The sequence below is a fragment of the Dipodomys ordii genome, unplaced genomic scaffold (assembly GCF_000151885.1).
Source record: "Dipodomys ordii isolate 6190 unplaced genomic scaffold, Dord_2.0 Scaffold98, whole genome shotgun sequence".
Taxonomy (NCBI): domain Eukaryota; kingdom Metazoa; phylum Chordata; class Mammalia; order Rodentia; family Heteromyidae; genus Dipodomys; species Dipodomys ordii.
Genome location: NW_012267314.1, coordinates 3,735,971 through 3,755,827, shown reverse-complemented (window position 1 = coordinate 3,755,827; position 19,857 = coordinate 3,735,971). Strand labels below are relative to the sequence as shown.

Below are 19,857 nucleotides of genomic sequence, written 5' to 3'. Positions count from 1 at the left end.
AGATAGGAGCCATAGCTAGAACTTGAGGGCAATTTGGAGATGACAGAGAGAGGGGGGGGGACTTGGAGAGGTTTTAGTTTAATAAGCTGTGTCTGGACATTTAGGTTTTATCCATGGAGTGTTGAGTGTTGAGATACCTCAAGGTATTAAATCAGGTTAGTGACATGATGGGTGGAATTTCAGGAAAATCCCTCTGATGTGTGTGTGTGTGTGTGTGTATGCATGAATATGTATGTATGTACAAATATGTATGTATGTATATAGGTTCTGGGGTTTAAATTCAGGGCCTCGGTTCTCATATAGCTTTTTGACTCAAAGCTGTTACTCTACCAGTTCACCACATCTCTACTTCTGACCTGCTGGTTAATTAAGGATAAGAGTCTTACTGACTCTTCTCTCTCTGATGGCTTTGAACCACACTTTTCAGTTCTCAGCTTTTGAGTAGCTGAGATTGCAGGTGTAAGCCACCAGTGCTCAGCCACACCTTAGTTTTGGTCTACTTTTCAGCCAAGAATGTGAAGCGGAAACTTTTGGGCCAATCTTGTCACAGGTATATGTAATTTTCTATGTCCTTTTTAATACACTACAGCTTTCTCTATTACAAAAACTTGTACGAGCTGAGTTTTATTTGTAGGATTTCAATGCATCATTTTCACAAGATCAAGTAATAAAATTTAAAGAAGAGTTTCTTAAAGCACCCTAAATCAATTGTTCTGATGACGCACTGCCAAGTTATACTCACTAAACTAAAAAACCCTACTTTACTGTTTTTCAAATATAAGTCAAAAGATGAGTGGTTAATGGCATATGATTAAGAGGAACTTTATTGTCATATAAAATATGTACTTACTAATTTTTTTCTTGTCAGTTTATCAAGTCAATACTTTAATTTTTTGGATAGGGGAAAATCCAGCTTTGTCACACGACTTTTGCATTATGAACATGAATCTGTTGTTCATCTGTTTTGTTCCTGTTAAAGGATGAATTGAATTTCACAAACCCAACACATTTTACTTATTAAACATGTTAGTTCAAGAATTTCATGTGGTTCTATGAAGATATGTATCTACTAGTGGATGGCCAATCCAAATAGAAGATCCAGCCAGTTGGCCTCTGACCCAATTCATCCTCCCAGCTTCTTTCTGATTTGCAAAACACCTGCCTTTGGGAAGAGAATATGGCTCAAAATAGTCATACTTAGTTTGAGTAGTTCCTAAACATTCTCTTCTGAGATTTGAGGGATGCTGTCTTTCTATGAGTGCATACATGCTTTTCCTTATAAGTTCTGTAGAAGACCAAACACTAAAAATTTCCTTAAGGTATCAGAATTCACATCTGCTCACTTAAATCTAGTTTTTGGCTCTATAGTTCCCTCAGTTTGTCCTATTGATGAGGATAATTCTAAAAATAATATCTGTGCTTAGATAGGTGAGGCGGTGTGTGCCCTTGCCAGAGATCTGAGTTTAGAACTCTGCTGACTGGCTTGTTGGTCTCTCTAACGCAGTGATATTCACAGATGTGAATTCGATTTGAAGCCTGTTTTGTGTGTTTGAAGATGGAGAAGCAAATTATGTAAGGCCAGAATTTCTTGTCAGGTCCCCACTCCACCCTGTTCTAACTAGGTCTGATCCTTGCAAGGAATTCAGAACAAAGAACTCTGTATTAAAAAACATTTCATTACATGCCACATCTTGTCCTGAGTCAATGGTCAGATAAAGACCTGAGCAAGAAATCAGTATGGAATAATGATCTTTTGTTTATTTAATTTATGTGGAGCAAATGAGAAATGTTTGAAATAATACATGCCATTTTATTTATTTTTTAGTCTTAGTTCAGTCAGGGTTTTTGTCCTAAGACATGTATCAGTTGAGGTTTACAAAAATAGGCTTCTTTATAAAAGCATGCCAATACTTACTAATTCATGAAGTTTAATATTCTACAGAGCAGCCTTTTTATAGGAGGGGGATGGACTTTAAATCAGGGCTCAGGGTTGCTGAGCAGGTGCTATACCACTCGAGTCACACCTCCAGCCCTTGAGTCATATCTTTAACCCTGACATGTTTTGATGGTTAAGATGGAGGTGACGGACTGGCTGTGGCGGTCCACCACTATGGTCCTTGCTCTTTGGGAGGTGGTGATAGGAGGATCACAGTCCAAGGCTAGCCCAGGCTAAAGCACAAGATGATCTGTAAAACAGATGAAGACTCAGTAGGGTTGTCCAGCAAGTACAAAAACAACAACAAAAGGGCTGGGAAAGTGGCTCAGTGGTAGAGTGCTTGCCTCACATTCACGAGGCCCTGGGTTCGATTCCTCAGCACCACATAAGCAGAAAAAGCCAGAAATGGTACTGTAGCTCAAGTGGTAGAGTGCTAGCCTTGAGCTGAAGAGCTGAGGGACAGCGTCCAGGCCCAGAGTTCAGGCCCCACAACTGCCAAAAAAAAAAAAAACAACAACAAAAATGAGATGACTTAGAGTGTATACTTCCTGAGGACAACAAAGTACGTATACCTAGGGTAACATGAGAGCACTGCGGTATGACTTGGGCTGGAAATCCTGTATGAAGTTGACACATACATCATCATTAAGCTCACAGAAGCTGATTCTGTGATTCTGATTCTGTATCACAATCAAGGTGGAAAAAAATGAGCATGGGGTGAGTCCTGAGGGCAAGGAAGGAATTGATGCCCTTCCTGTGGTCCCACCAGGCAGGAGAGTGCAGTGTGAGGTACAGGAGAGAGGGAGGAGACAAGCTCGAAAGGCCAAAGAGGAGACTGGAAAGAGACTGCAAAGACAGCAGGGAAAGTGGACTCAAAATTAGGTGACAGCAACCAGGTTCTCTGAGAGCTTACACCATCAACAATGCTGAGTAAACTCTTGACGTGTGTGTGGTCTGTTGATGTCCTGGGTTAATTCTATATCAAGACATCATGAAGAGGAGGAAAGGCAGCCTGACAGATGTTCATCTGGATTGTGGTGGAATCATTCCTAACCATGCTGCCACCCAATCCACTGCCAGACTTGAACTTAGACAGTGTGTGTGTGTGTGTGTGTGTGTGTGTGTGTGTGTGTGTGTGTGTGTGTGTGTGTGTGCAGTGGGTTTGAACTCAGGTCCTGAGTGCCAATTGCTTAGCTTTTTGTTCAGACTGGTTCACGTGAGCTACAACTCCATGTCCAGCTTTTTGATAATTCATTGGTGATAAGAATCTCAGAGACATTTTTTGTTGTTGTTGTTGTTGGTTGTGGGGCTTGAACTCTGGGCTTGGGTGCTGTCTCTGCGCTCTTCAGCTCAAGGTGAGAGCTTGAGCCACAACTCCACTTCCAGTTTTCTGATGGTTTATTGGAGATAAGAGTCTCATGTACTTTACTGCCTAGGATGGCTTTGAACTGTGATCCTCAGATCTCAGCTTCCTGAGTAGCTAGGATTACAGGCGTGAGCCACTGGCACCCAGCTCTCAGAGACTTCCTTGCCCAGTCTGGTTTCCAACTGTGATCCTAAATCCCTCCTGACTAGCTAGAATTACAGGTCTGAGTTTCCAGCTCCCAGTTTAAATATCTAGGTAAGATTCTTTAATTTATAATTTAAGAAGGGCCACTTGGCAACTTTCTGACTGAAAGTTTGATTTCTAAGAGTGCTGACAATTTCAGTGAATGGCCTTGGTACAAAAACCAAACCAAAACCAAACCAAACCCTCAAAGCTTATCTACGAAGAAACCTTGAACTCCTGAGCAAGTACAAACATTGTGCTGAGGGCAGCGGGCGGGAGGCAGGGGAGTGTGTGTGTGTGTGTGTGGCTTATTGGTAGAGTGCTTGCCTCCTGTGTATGAGGCCCTGGGTACCATCCCCAGCCCTGGAGGGAAATAAACCCCCCCATAAATAAATAAATAAATAAACTCAAGCCACATTGTGTCGCATAACCTAGGCCATGTGAATGGGAGATGATTTCCCCAACAAACTCAAAGTGAGGGGTTGAGGTGGAAATGAAGTGTGGCAGAGAGATTTTGTTTACTCTGAGCTTACAGAGAAAGGCAGACAGATGGAAGTTACAACTTCACTGGGTCCGAGAAAGTGGTGGCATGTACACAGGCTTCAGCATTTTCCCTGAAGATTCTGACCAGCTGAGTTTCCTAAAAAGAAAAAAAAAACCAAATTAATCCTGTTCTCTTGTGTTTACTAGGGCATAATGACTACATGTGTCCTGCGACCAATCAATGCACCATTGACAAAAACAGGAGGAAGAGCTGCCAGGCCTGTCGACTCCGCAAGTGCTACGAAGTGGGGATGATGAAAGGAGGTAGGTACCCTTACCTGGGGCCAGGGGTGGGGGCAGGAGGGCAGGGGATGGATTGGACCACAAATCATAATGACCACACTGCTCCCGCTCCTGTCCAGGGCTGGCTCTTTCTGTTTTGTATAACCACCCCTGAACATTTGCTGTCGCTGAAGTCATGTGACTATCCTATTCCTTGTTTTCATTGGACATGAGCTGCATTTTCGTGCTGTGATCTGTTTTATGGATGGATTAATTGTACTGATATTGGGGCTTGAACTCAGGGCCTGGTGCTTTTGCTTGGCTTTTTCACTCAAGGGCGAGTCTCAGCCATTTGTGCCACACTTCTACTTCCAGCTTGTTGCTGGTTCTTTGGAGATAAGAATTTCATAGATGTTCTCGCCCTGCCTGGCTTTGAATTATGATCCTCAGATTGTAGCCTCCTGAGTAGCAAGATTTACAGGTGTAAGTCACCAGTATCCAGTGATGCATTTTATTTTACTTTTTTAAAATTGGAGGCAACTGAAACTGGAAACTCGAACGTGCCATGTTGTATTTTATATTCTCAATGTAATCATATTTTAAATCAGAGGTGTGTGGGAGGTAGTGGAAAGGAAGGAAGACTTGATCATTTTCAGGGAGCATTTATATTTCTAGTGTTTGAAAATGATATCTGGAGATAAACTTCCATTCAATTGAAACTTGTACGTGATGAGCTAAATAGCCAATTTACAACTCTGGAATGTCTTCACATAGCTGAGGAAATCTGAATTTGAATCAGGAGGTATCACTGTCTTTTAGATGCTTTGTGGAGCGGGACCTCGCATAGTGTGTATGCCTAGTGGTGCTGGGGGCAGAGGAATGATTCCTGGTCACCAAGGCATCCAGAAGCCCTCAGCATCTGGGACCACTGTGCTAGTCTTGATGGTGGTCATGGCTTCCTGCCTCCTCCTTTACAGTCCTCTAGTTTTCTTGTATGGGAATCTAGAGACCAAGTCTTGGGAATGTCAGCTGTTCCTCCTATGGGGTTTCCTGATTGATGCATTTGTGCTCTTGAAATCTTACATTGAGAAGCATTGCTTCTACTACTCTTGGGTAGACATCAACATAGCATAGGAGAAAAGTAGGCACTGTCTAATTAAAAACAAGTCCTAGATACTCAAGGTTTCATAGTCCTGTAGGAGAGAGGAGGGGCCGGTGAACCCACTGCCTGCCCATTGTCCTGGGTGAAGTTTCCAGAAGCTTTGGGGTGAGCTTAGGAAAACTAAGTGGCAATGAAAAAGAATACTGATTTTGCAAATAGAGGCCAGCTAACTTTGAACTCATTTATACCTGGATGAAGGAGGATGGTATCAAGGCAGACTGGGTTGTTAACACCTTACCATGAAGGATGTCTTCCTTCTGCAGACAGGCTGAGACTGAATACATTGGATGTGGAATGAATTCTCTGGGTGCACAGATGCGGAATTCATGTTTTGTGTCAGATCTGACCAGACTTCTAGAACATCTGAAAAAACAGCTTTAATTCAAAGGGTGATTGATTCCAAGAACTGCACATCCACATTCAGAAAATGACACCTTAAGTCAGAAATGGATTAAATATTTAAGAAATTCATCTTCCTTTGTACTGTTGGAAAATTAGTCAGGCTTAATTAAACTCACAAAAAGCTTCTCAAGGTAATTTGATAAGTGACAGGATATAACAGCTACTTAAGACAAGTTGAATTGGAAACAGGGGAGTCCAAATTTAATATTGTTCTTTGGCAGTTGTAAGCAGAGGATGAAGATCTTCATCCTCTCTGAAAAATGAAATGGCCAATTATGAATATGTCTACAACATATTTTTTTAACCTTCTTTCCCCAAAATTTGCATCCAGATGCTGTCTGGCTACATAAATATAAATTATGCATTCTCATTTTCAACCTAACAAAAATTCTTATTTGTAAAGGCATTAGCTAAAATCTTCTTACTGTTTTCAAATAAGACTGCAGATAATTTGAACTGTACTGGGCCAGTCTGTGCATGCATTTATTTCCTCATGTATATTTATGAGTGCAAGATATAGATCTGTATTAGTTGTCTGGGGCTGCCATAAGAAATACTACACACTGGATGGGTTAAGCAACAAAAAATTAATTTTTTCATCTTACCAGAGGCTGGAAGTCTAAGGTCAAGGCAGTAGAAAATTCATTTGCTGCTGGAGGCCTCTTTCCGAGGCCGGACTGTCCTCGGTTGGCCCCTCCTCTTCCCACACATGCCTGCTCTCTTTTCTTTTTCTTCTAAGGACAGCAGTCCTATTGCATTAGACTCAGCCCTTGTGATTTTATTTAGCCTCAATTATCTCCAGAAATCCTATTTCAAATATAATCATATCAGAGGCTAGAGATTCAACACACAGCTTCTTTGTTTTGTGGTAGGGGCACAATTCAGTCCAAATAGGTGTCACAACAGATTGGATGACTTCATAACCCAAATCAGTTTTCTCTTGGAACTGAGGGCTTCAGGCTCCAGGCCTTGCTCCTCAGCTTGCAGTTTGCTATCTTCCTCCTGTCCTCACACAACCTTTCCTCTCACGCTGCTGGTGTCACTTCCTCTATTTAGAAAGACACTGGTCATGTTGGATTAAGGCCCTACCCTTATGACCTTGATTCCTCTTAATTACTTCTTTAAAAGGCCTAGCTTGTGACAGAATATCACTCTGAAATCTAGGCGTTAGGGTTTCAGCTTATGAATTATATAGTTACACCAGGCAGTACAGAATAATACTGGTACTCAGTCAGTATTTAGTATCTGTCTACAAATAATAAAAATGTTGTCTTTCTGGCGAAGCTTATATATGTACATATGTGTGGAGTCAAGTTGCTTATGAAGACATTTTATTTATTTTTTTGGGGGTCCAGTAGTGGGCCTGAACTCTGAACCTGGGCGCTGTCCCTCAGCTCTTCAGCTCAAGGCTAGAGCTCTACCACTTGAGCCACAATGCCACTTCGGGCTTTTTTTCCTGCTTATGTGGTGCTGAGGAATCGAACCCAGGGCCTCATGCATGCAAGGCAAGTGCTCTACCACTGAGCTACTTTCCCAGCCGAAGACATTTTATTTTAATCATCCGTGTAAAGTGCTTTCCATAAAGCAATATCATTTATTTTATTTTCTATAATGTGGGATATACACATAACCTTATAATACCATATATGACAGTGTAGAAATCCCCCTGGATTAAGATTTGATTTAAAAATGGAAGTACAATCATAATGATAAAATTTTCAGTTGTAAAAAAAGCAGTGACTGAGTAAATCTTTCCACATGGCTCCCCAGCAGTCCAGTTTCCTCACCAGATGAACACTCACGATATTGAATTCCAATTACAAACTAGCAAGTTGAGTTTTAGGGAAAAAATCATAATTTATTCAGCCAAGCTGAAGATATATTCTTAAGATCCAAGAGTACATCATATACCAACTTGATGACACCCTTCTAATCAGTTAGAATGGCTGGTCTCCCCAAAATGCCCATCAATATTAGATATGATGTGAGCCAGGGAATTCAGTAAAATTCAGGAATTAGTATGTACCTGGGGGCATTGTTTTCACATTTTAGTACACATGATGATCTCTCTCTCTCTCTTTCTCTCTCTCTCTGTCTCTCTCTCTGGGTTGTTTTTTTCTTCTTCATTAGCTTCCCTCCTCTTCAATCTCAGGCTACAGATTGAAAGTCCCTGCTCCCTTGAAGTAGGTCAGATCCTATGTTCTAGTGTCAGAGCAAACAGATTTCCTCTGAGATCCAGTCACTAGTTGCTCACAGTCTATCTTTCTGAATAGTTTATAAGCTCCATGGAGACAGTCTGCAATTCCCTCTAGCCGTAAACATCTTTAAACACATTCCAATGATGCATTTAGAGTATATTGTATTTATGAACAATACATGAGATTTACTTATGTCTATGAGATAAAGAGGATAAAGACCATGAATAAGATTGTCATATAAGAATATGAATAAGAAGATGAATGAAACAATTCTTTCCATCCATGTCCTGATGATACATAGAGGATATTTGCATGTAAGGTGGTAAATGCAAATCCAGAAGATAAGTTGGGGCTTGACTGAGTTAGAAGGTGTCTCAAGTATGAAATCCTGGCTGCAAGTCCATAGCTCTAGTCAATTACTTCTGAGTTTAGTCTCATGCAGTAAATTACTCAGACCATATGACTTCATGACTTCAGAGTTGTGTGTGTATGTGTTTATACCCACAATGATATATATATTATATATGATATTATATATTTTATATATGATATATATAATATATATGATATATATATCATTGGGTATGAAATTGGATATTAATTAATGGGGAAGAGGAAAATTTCAGATGTGAAATTCTAAGTCAAATAGTGGCAACTCTTCAGACCTGCTGGAAAACTCCATTAGAGGCATTATTCTTAGATGCCAGTGTGTCTTGAAGATTTTAAATTGTAATATGAAAATCCCGTATAAGTTCAACTCCCATAAAGTGTTAGCAATGATACCTTTTGGCTTTTTTTTTGTATCTCAGTTAAAACTTTATCATACCTGAATGCTGCTTGGTGGTTGTTTTCTACTTGGAAGGAAGAAAATAGCACTTTGATCACTTTTACTAAATATAAATATCTAATTCCTACATGGGAAGTAAAAATACCTGACTCAGACATATGCCTCATTTTAGAGAAGCCTTTTGATGTCATAGGTTGGAAATAGCGCCAAGTGAGTGAGATTGGTTGCCTATGAGATTTACACAGTTTATTAAAGTTCTTGACTCCCTGTAGACTCAAAGGCCTGTTGGGAGTGAGGTTCTCATTTCGCTGAAGAGGAAATTGACATGTAGAAATTAATTGATGTGCAGGAAACATCCTGATTATGTTTCATCATGACACATTGTAGTAGTACTGGTAACAACAGTAATTTTAGAGCCCAGGTTGGTAATAGAATTTACCAAAAGGGAGAGTAGAAGACATAAAGGTTTAGGAGGATATCATTAAAGAAAAATAATGGGCAGCTAGACAAAAGGAGTAGGGGCCTTATGTCGGGATTGGGAGTAAGTTGAGCACCTTTGATTGGCTGCCTCCTTTTGGATGGCCCCTTGTTCATTGGTTGTTTCTTCCTTAGGACTTGGTTTGAATTCCCACACATGACCCTTCCTTCTCATTCCACCCAGCCCTGGTGTCTTCCTCCAGCATGTCTGCTTGAAGAGGAAGGGTCCTCCCCACAGGAACCTGTCTGTATTTGATGACAGTGTTTCCGTGTAATGTTTGGGAATATTTTTAAACAGTAAAACATTAAATATTAGGGTTATACTTCTATCTTTGCCCATACTTTATTTGTGCTTAAGTTAAAGTTTATTTTTAAACAGATCCATAAAAACAAAAACTGCATATTTATGGGGTATCATGTGATCTTTTTCTACAAAGATACAATAGTGTTGACATCAGGTAATATACTCTCTCTGTGTATATATCTGTGTGTCTTAAAATATTTACCATTTCTAGAAGGTGAAACTCACACTCTTTCTTCTAGTTTTCTGAAAAATACAGAAAACTTTAAAGATTATCTATCAATCTGTCTATCTATGTTTATATATCAGTCATTAGTTACATGCACTCTGTTATGCAATAGTGTACCAGAACTTGTATCTTATTATTCATTGGTCAAACTTGCCCTTATCCTTCTCTCTTCCTACTTTCCCTAGTCTTTTGTAACCATCACTCCATTCTCTGCTTTTAAGATGAGATCTCTCTCTCTCTCTATATATATATATATACATACATATATATACCTATATGTACATGTATATATTCTACTTGAATGTCTGTCTGTGCCTTATTTCACTTAACATAATGATCTCCAGTTCTATCCATGTTGATGCAGATGATAGGAATTTCTTTTTCAAGAATAATCAGTATTTCCTTGTGTATATGTAACAGTTTCTTTATCCATTTCTCACTTGATAGCTGCTTAAATTCTGTTTCATTACTTGCTGTTGTGGATAGTGTTGCAGTAAATATGGATGCAGATGCCTCTTTGATATGGTAATTTCATTTCCTTGGGATATATATATATATATATATATATATATATATATATGATCGATGAATCATAAAGTAATGCCATTTTTAACGTTTTGAGGGACTTTACATTATTTTCCACAATAACTGTAGTAATCTGCCTTCTACATTTTATGTAGAAGCTGTCTGTGATTACACAGGCTCATGGTACTAGCTTTTGTCTTTTTGGTGTAGTCATTCTCCCTGGAGTGAGTTGGTTTCTGACAGTGGTTTTAATTTACATTTCATTGATGGATTAATGATATTATACATTATTCACATGTTAGTTGATCATTTGTCTTCTCTTGAGAAATGTCAGTTTAGGTCCATTGCCCATATTTTAAACAGATTGATTATTTGCTCACTTGTTAAAGAGTTTTACGACTTCCTTATGCATTCTGGCTGTTGGCTGCATATGGAGAAATAGAGATAGGAGATATAGAGTTGCAAATCATTTCACTTGGAAGCGAGTCTGTTCACTCTGTGATTGTTTCCTTGGCTGAGCAGAATCATTTGTTTGGTGCAATCCCATTTGTTTGTTTGTGGTTTTGTTCTCTGTTGTTTGGGGTCTTATGTAAAAAAGAAATCCTTGCCCATCCCAATGTCCTGAAAATATCTTCCAGTATTTTGTTGTAGTAAATTCAGTTTCATGTTTTTCTTACATTAAAATCTTAAATGTGTGTTAAGCTTTTTGTTACCAGTGAATGACTGAGAAAGATTCACTTCATTGCTCTGTATATAGTTCTCCAATTTTCATAGAACCATTTGTTGGAAATACTGTCTTTTTCCAGTGTATATTCTTAGCACCTTGGTTGTAAACCTCAGTTAGATGTATGTATTTACTTCTAGGTATAACATATGCAAATCCATAAAGGTTGTAAAACATCTCAACAAAATGAAGGACAAAAACCATATGATCATACCAACATAAGCACAGAAAGTGTTCAGTAAAATTCAACATCCTTGGAATCTTCTCAACAAATTAAATATAGAAGGATCCTACCTCTACTTGACATAGGCTACATATAATACTAACATGAGTGGGGAAATATAGGCATGTATCCAGAATAACACAGAAGCCAGTGAGAAACTGAAATAAAATATTTCCTTGTTGTTTTATATTTAGTGGTGTTTGTTGCTATAATTTTCTTTGCTGATGAAATAAGCCCTTGATGCAAAGGTTGGGATTGAAATTTCCTTCATCCTGCTTTCTTTTTTACCCAAAATAAATAACCAGGTGATAATGTTAATGATATCACAACTAAACCAATATATTGAAATGATAAAATGTAAATTAGGTAGAAACACAAATATGATTGCCCAGTAATTGCAGAATTGTCCCTGCCCTAGTATTGCCAAAAGGCAGGCTCTGAAGTTCATATTTAGGATTAGATTTAATCATGAAAAACAGTCAAAGAAAAGTTAGTTGCTTTTATCAAGACTATATTTTAAGTGAAACACACTATACTTTTAATACTTAAACATTATTTTATTAATTCATATCATACATATTTAACCTGTCCAAAATATCCCCAGCATTGCCATTATTCAGTTGCAAATAAATGTACCAAATACATTAAATTATGTATAGAGCCTTGAGGACTAGTGAATATAGTGTTTGCCACATTTTTTGCATATATTTTTATTGTAAAAATACTGCACAGAGGGGTTACAGTTACATGAGTAAGGTAATATGTACATTTCCTATCTAGCATTGTTACCTCCTCCTTTGTTCTTCCCCTATCACCCCTCCCCCCAACTCCCCTCCTCCAAAGTGGTAAAGTTCGTTTTCAACATAGTGCCTTGTACATCTCATTGTTACAATGGGTCAACCTGTATCCTTATTTCAGCATTTTGTCACATTCTAAAAGCAATCAAGCCAGGCACCAGTGGCTCATGCCTGTAATCCTAGCTATTCAGGAGGCTGAGATCTGAAGACTGCAGCTCAAAGACAGCCCAGGCAGAAAAGTCTCTGTGAGACTCTTATCTCCAATTAACCACTCAAAATTGAGAAGTGGTGCTGTGGCTTAAGTGGTAGAGCTTTATACTTGAGCACAAAGAGGCTCAGGGGCAGCATCCAGGCCCTGAGTTCAAGCTCTACAACTAACAACAACAACAAAAGCAATGAAACTCTTCCACAAGCAGATACCCAGTGCATGGAAGATAAAAGTAGATCTGGGATAGCTTTCCTTGACTGCATAATGTGTTTATGAACAACTTTTTTGGAACTCTAGACTTCCAAGGAACACAGTTTGCAAACCATTGACCTAATGTAACCTTATCATTGTCTAGCTAAGCAATCTGAGGCCCAGAAAGGAAGATTAAGTGACTTGAGCACAGTTTTTAAACTATCTGGCAGTTCTCACTTGTCTTTGTGTTACCATTCACTCTGAACATGAAAAATAATTGATAAAATATGTGGGTGGAATATCATTTAATGCCCACCCGTTCATACATGTGCATGAATTGATTCATTCACAAATTGATTCCTCATACACAAGGTCCATACATAGGAATTCATTCATAGATGAAATCCAGAGTATAATTATCCACTGTATTCTTACAGATTTGATGATGATGTAGAAACTAAGGAAGCTCAGCCTTAGTCATGTGCTTCTACTTTAGTCACAGTGGCCTTCTTAGGAAGAGCAATGTGCATGGAACACATTAGACTCACGCTGGGCTATGCACTTTGAAGAGATGTGTGGACAGTAATGACTACATTGGAAATATGATTGGTGAGGAACCAAGCAATAGAAGCCACAGTCATGAAACTCCAGAGAGAAATTTAGACATCCATTAGTACAGCATGGATGAAAAGAACCATGACATTAGGTTTCCCTCTCTTAGATTAAAAATGAAAGTGATGTCTGTTCCCTAGTGCCCCAGTGATCTTATAGCAATGAAGGCAGACCAGCTTTTGCTCAGAGGATTGTTGCAAAGACTGTGTGGCTCCAGCGATCTTTCTTCTAAATTCGGCAGGGTATAATTATCAGCTTAATTTAAAGACTGATGTCTTACTGACTCCTTTATGAAAACTGTCTTTGAAGGGCCATTAATGAGCTATCTGATGCTCAATCCAGCAATTATTAGGCTTCATCTCTCTCTCACACACACTTTTTTTTTCCATTCCTGGGACTTGAATTTAGGGCCTGTCCCTGAACTTTGGTGCTCAAGGCTAGCGCTCTACCACTTGAACTATAGAACCACTTTAGGCTTTTTCTGAGTTGTTTACTGGAGATAATAGTCCTGCGGACTTTCCTGCCTGGGCTGGCTTTGAACCACAATCCTCAGATCTCAGCCTTCTGAGTAGCCAGGATTAGGGGTATAAGCCACCAGCGCCCTGTTTCATCTCTCCTTTTTAACCAATGAGAAGAAAGTTGACATAAGAGATAATTCTCTTCTTAATGCCCTTGCATTTATGTGCAGGTGACTTCAAGTTCACCTCTGGTCCAGACCTTTTCCTAGATCACTCTGACTTTGTGTGCATCTGCTCATGAGTCTTCACCCCTTGGGTTTGGAAATGGTCAGAACCTCTCAAACAAAGATCATTTAGGCCAAAATAATTTGCAGCATGGATCTGTACGGCAGCTCCCAGTTAGGAAATGGCGTCCGTCTCCCTTCTAATGAGCTCCATTTGGAGCATGTCTTACCATGCTCTCACCTAACAGTCTGAACCATCTTCCTCCTTTTCCCAGTTTACTACCAAGGCCCTGTCTGCTCCTCCCGTATTTCCTTCCAGCCTCTTCTACTAGGCATACTGCAATATGAAGTAGCCGGTATCACTTCTTTTGTCAGAACGTATGAACGTATAGCTTCCCATTTGACTCCCATCTCATACCCTAATACCCAGCTGTCATCTAACTTATCCTTTCTTCATTCTTATTCTTTTCCCTCTGTCCTTCTGCGCCTCTCTGCTTCTTTCTGCCTCTGCCTGTCTTCTTCTTCTTCTGTTTTCTCTCTCTCTCTCTCTCCTTCCCTCTGTCCCTCCCTTCCTCCATTTTTCCTTCCTTTCTCCCTCCCTCCCCTCTGGCCCAGTAGGTGCTCCTCACATAGGTGACTTTTCTCTTTTGTCTCCATGACTACCACGTCCCTCAGGTACAGTGTGAGGTATTCCCTTCCCTAGAGCCCGTGGTTGACATCTTGTTACCAACAAGGCTCCACCATTGTATTACTAATGTGATTTGCTTCCTTCCATCCTGTTGTACTCTCTGTGTCTTTCTACCTCCCATTGGGAGACATTTCTTTATTATTCCATGGCGTTTCTACTTTCTAATATGCCATATAGTTAATTCTTAAAATATGGTGGTGCTGGCTTGTTGTCTAGCTCCCTCATTAGAATGAATGCAAGCTTTAAGAGGGAGCTCATAGAATTGTTTTTTTTTTTAAGTAAACTACAGAATTTTATTTTACCAAGTCTTAGAGGCCAGGCAGCCCACGGTCACAATGGCTAGTGACTCAGGGTTCAGGAAGGCCCTGCTTATAGAACATTTGTAGGTTCTGTTCACTCATATAGAACAACCCCTTCCATCCATGGTTTTGCCTGCTACCATTTCAATTATCCACTGTGAACTGTGACCCAAAGATATGCATGGAGAATTCCAGTAACAAATAGTTGATTGCTTTTTCCATTGCCTGTTGCTCTGTCCTGCCCAGGACTTAGCTCAGTCCTGGATACACGACCCTCATGGGCATCATTTCGGAGCTGACTGTCACCAGGCCAGCTGTGGTGGTGTCCCCTGGGCTGGCTTGTGCTCAAGGAACCCCGTGTGGTCACCTAATGTTGGGTCCGCTCCCCTCGCCTCGTCTCAGGACCGTTCTATTTCATCATTAGTTATTATTGCCAATCTTTTACTGTAATATATTTATAATCTAAACCTTACAATGGTATAGATGTTTAAAAATCAGCTTGTAGGTTATAAGAGTCCAGGGCTGGAGAAGAACTTGGCTTTAGGGAGTCTCCACAAAGCAGGTCCAGACACTGGCAACAGGAAGGGAGTGGGAATACATACTTAGTGCAGCCTCAGCCTTTGGGACTCTGACCTAGGCTCCAGGGTTAATTAGGGAAAGAATCAGCCTTCCAGCAGCCACAGTGCACAGGGCAAAGGTGCTGGGCACATCAGTAGGAAAGAATGAGGGTAGAGGGATAGAGGCTGGCCCAGTGGTCGGCTTAGGGTTGTCTCAGGTCTGGTGCTGCCTGTTGGGGCCTCTGGCTCCAAAAGAGGAGTCATTATGGCTGGAGGGGAAAGATCAGCTCCCATCATGTCATGGGGCCATTACTCTCACTTCCGGGCTGGAGCAACCTCATCATAGGGGTGAGCCGCTTACTAGGTTCTCTGCTGGTCTTGGAATCCAAAGCGACTGTGGGAAAAGAAATAATTCAGGGAAAAGGACATGGTCTTCCTCAGGTTTGGGCGATGGCTAGAACCTGAAGCACCATTCCCATGGTGTGTAACAGAATGCTCTTAAAACTGGTGTTTGACAATCTCTTGATTGTGAAGACTGGACAGATCTGAAAAATAATTTAGTCTTCTCAGACTTTTTTTTTAATTTTATTTTATTTGTGAACATACTGTACAGAGGGGTTACAATTACATGGGCAAGATAATGCATACATTTCTTACCAAGCATTGCAGCCTCCTCCTTTGTTTACCCTTCACCTCCCTTCCCAGCCTCCCCCTCCCCCCCACCCAATCCTTCTCCCCCTTCCCCCAACCAACATTGTAAAACTCGTTTTTGACATGACAATTTGTACTTCTCATTGTTGCAACAGGTCCACCTGAATCCTTAAACGACTTGTTTTTCCCCATCTCCTCCACAAGTTATACTGACATCAAATATATTGAAAGCGGGGGTTATACTGTGGGGGAGGGACATACAAAACAACAAAGAAATAGTCTTATAAATACGTTAGAAACACATGCATGAAAGAAAAAAATTTAAAATACCTATCTAAGGATTCATTTTCCTAACATCACATTATCTGACTTTTTCCGCTTGACTCATACATATACTAGATATTGCAAATAAGGGAAACCATGGGACCTGTGTTTCTTTGTGCCTGGCTTACTTCACTTAATATAATTTTTTCCAGGTTTTTCCATTTCCTAACAAATGGGACAATGTCATTCTTTCTGATGGAGGCATAGAATTCCATTGTGTATATATACCACATTTTCTTGATCCATTCATCTACTGAGGGGCATCTGGGTTGGTTCCATATCTTAGCTATGGTAAATAATGCTGCAATAAACATAGTTGTGCTGGTAGCTTTAGTGTGGTCTTGTTTGCAAACATTTGGGTAAATGCCCAAAAGTGGGATTGCTGGGTCATAGGGGAGTTCTATGTGAAGTCTTTTGAGGAACCTCCATACTTCTTTCCAAAGTAGTTGAACAAGTTTACATTCCCACCAACAATGAAGTAAGGTTCCCTTCTGTCCACATCCCCTCCAGCATCTGTTGTTGTTAGAGTTCTTGATTTTTGCCGTTCTAACTGGAGTGAGTTGGTATCTCAATGTTGTTTTGATTTGCATTTCTTTTATGGCTAGGGATGTTGAGCATTTCTTCATGTGTCTATTGGCCATCCTTCTTTCTTCTTCAGAGAAGTTTCTCTTTAAGTCTTTCGCCCACTTATTTATTGGGCAGTTGTTTCTTTGAGGATTTGTTGTTGGGGGGTTTAATTTTTTGAGTTCCAAGTATATTTTAGATATGAGACCCTTGTCCATTGTATGGCTAGTAAAGATCTTCTCCCAATCTGTGGGCTTTCTATTGATCTTGCTAGCTATGTCGTTTGCCATGCAGAAGCTCTGCAACTTTATGCAATCCCATTTGTCCAACCTTTCTTTGATTTGTTGTGTTTCCGGGTCTCTATTCAGAAAATTTCGGCCTGAGCCAAGGAGACCTAGGGTTTCTCCTGTTTCATCCTGTAATGTTTTCAGAGTGTCTGCTTTGACTCCGAGGTCTTTGATCCATTTGGAGTTGATTCTTGTGCAGGGTGATATATAAGGATCTTGCTTTAGTTTTCTACATGTAGTTAACCAATTTTGCCAGCACCATTTACCAATACTCCTCCAACTCTTCAATGAAATTGAAAGAGAAAGCTCACTACCGAACATATTCTATGAAGCCATCATAACCCTCATCCCAAAACCAGGCAGGGACTCATCAAAGAAAGAGAACTATAGACCCATTTCTTTGATGAACATTGATGCAAAGCTTCTCAACAAAATTTTGGCCAATTGACTTCAACAATTCATCCAAAAAATCATATACCACGATCAAACAGGATTCATTCCAGGGATGCAAAGCTGGTTCAATATACGCAAATCAATTAATATTATTCATCACATCAACAGGAGCAAGAATAAGAACCACATGGTTATCTCAATAGATGCAGAAAAAGCATTCGACAAGATCCAACACCCCTTCATGATGAAGGTTTTGGAAAAATTAGGAATCCATGAAACATTTCTCAATACAATTAAGGCTGTATATGACAAACCTACAGCCAGCATTATACTTAATGGTGAAAAACTAAAGCCATTTCCTCTTAACTCAGGAACAAGACAAGGATGTCCACTCTCTCCACTTCTCTTCAATCTAGTATTAGAATGCCTAGCTACAGCAATAAGACAAGATGCAGACATAAAGGGGATCCAAATAGGGAAAGAAGAAATAAAACTCTCCCTCTTTGCAGATGACATGATCTTATATTTAAAGAATCCCATAGACTCCACTCCCAAATTACTCAAGCTGATTCAAAATTTTGGCAAAGTAGCAGGTTATAAAATTAACCCCCAAAAATCAATGGCTTTTCTGTATGCCAACAATGAGAAAAGTGTGGCTGAAATTAGGAAAGCAACTCCATTTGTAATAGCCCCACAAAAAATAAAATACCTAGGAATTAACTTAACCAAAGAAGTGAAGGACCTCTATGATGAAAACTTTAAAATCTTGAAGAAGGAAATCAACACAAAACTTAAAAAATGGCAAAACCTCCCATGCTCCTGGATTGGAAAGATTAACATCGTGAAAATGACAATACTTCCCAAGGCTATCTACAAATTCAACGCAATACCTATCAAAATTCCAACCTCATTCTTCAAGGAAATAGAAGAGGCAATCCAAAAATTCATATGGAACAACAAAAGACCCCGAATAGCAAAAACGCTCCTCAACGGAAAGAACACTGCTGGAGGAATATCAATACCAAATTTCAAACTCTACTATAAAGCCATAGTAATCAAAACAGCTTGGTACTGGCATAAGAACAGACCTCAGGACCAATGGAATAGAATTGAAAACCCAGAAATGAACCCACAGACCTATCACCATCTAATCTTCGATAAGGGAGCTAAAACAATAGAATGGAAGAAAGTCTTCTCAGACTTGAAGAGGAGTCCCAACTTTAGATGAGTAATCAGGCATCCAGTCATTAACAGGGCCACATTCAGAGTTGCACAGGAAATATACCCTGAAGTTTTATTTCTAAAGAAGGGGCAGACCTGAGGATTTTTATTGTACTTGAAAACCTAAGAGAAGTTTTTTTTTTTCCTGAGGTACTGGGATTTGAACTCAGGGCCTTTGCTCATTTAGTTGATGCTTTGCCGCTTGAGCCATGCTTTTGGCCCAGCCTATTGCTGGTTATTTTGGAGATTTTTTTTTTACCACTTGGGCTGTGTCTTCAGCTCTGCTTTTTGCTGGTTAGTTTGAAGATTGGACTCTTGTGGACTTTCCCAAAAGCCTGGGCTGGCTTAGAACTGATACCCTGCAGATCTCAGCCTTGTGAATACTTGTTATTTTCTTCTTCCTCCTCCTCTTCCTCCTCCTCTGCTTCCTCCTCTTCCTCCTCATCTTCTTCCTCCTCCCCTTCTTCCTCCTCTTCCTCCTCCTCTTCCTCCTCCTCTTCTTCCTCCTCTTCTTCCTCCTCTTCCTCTTCCCCCTCCTCCTCTTCCTCCTCTTCCTTCTTGCAAAAGTAGAGAGTAAGATTTTGTTACATATGTTGAGTTTAGTTATACTAATGGTTTGAATCATATTCTTCTGGGTTCAATATGTCATATCCCACAAAAAATTATAGTTTTGCCAAATTGCTTTTTTAAATGAAAAAATTAGTTTATTTTTAATTGACAATAATGTGTGTTAAACTGTATTTTTTTGCAGTTAAGGGGGCCAGGACAGGAATAATCTGTGTCAATTGTTTACACCAATGTCTGTACTTTAGGGAGTCGGTAGAGAGTTGTAGAATGTTCACTTTAATAGACAAAACACATGAAACTGAATTGTAGAGCTATGAATACACTGAGAATCAAGAATCTTATCTTTCTGATCAGGAGATGTGAAACTGTGGAGCAGCAGCTTTGGCTGTGTAACAGAATCTCACCTCAGATCTTAATGGCCTCTAAGCAGCATCTCCTACTCACATGAATACCAGTTAGGAGATTTTGCTGATGTTGGCTGGGCTCACTCATGTCTGGAGGTGAAGCTGCCTGTTTTGGCTAGAGCAACTGGGAGAT

General features: G+C 39.9%; 1 protein-coding gene across 2 annotated transcripts in view; it reads left to right on the top strand.

The window, feature by feature from the left end:
* Positions 1-19,857, top strand: part of Esr1 (estrogen receptor 1) — a 239,358-nt gene that overhangs the window by 60,567 nt on the left and 158,934 nt on the right. For both annotated transcript variants that reach the window (XM_013027016.1, XM_013027017.1), the window contains exon 3: positions 4,176-4,292. In XM_013027016.1, the coding sequence (XP_012882470.1) occupies positions 4,176-4,292 (117 nt within the window). The remainder of the gene's footprint in view (positions 1-4,175; positions 4,293-19,857) is intronic.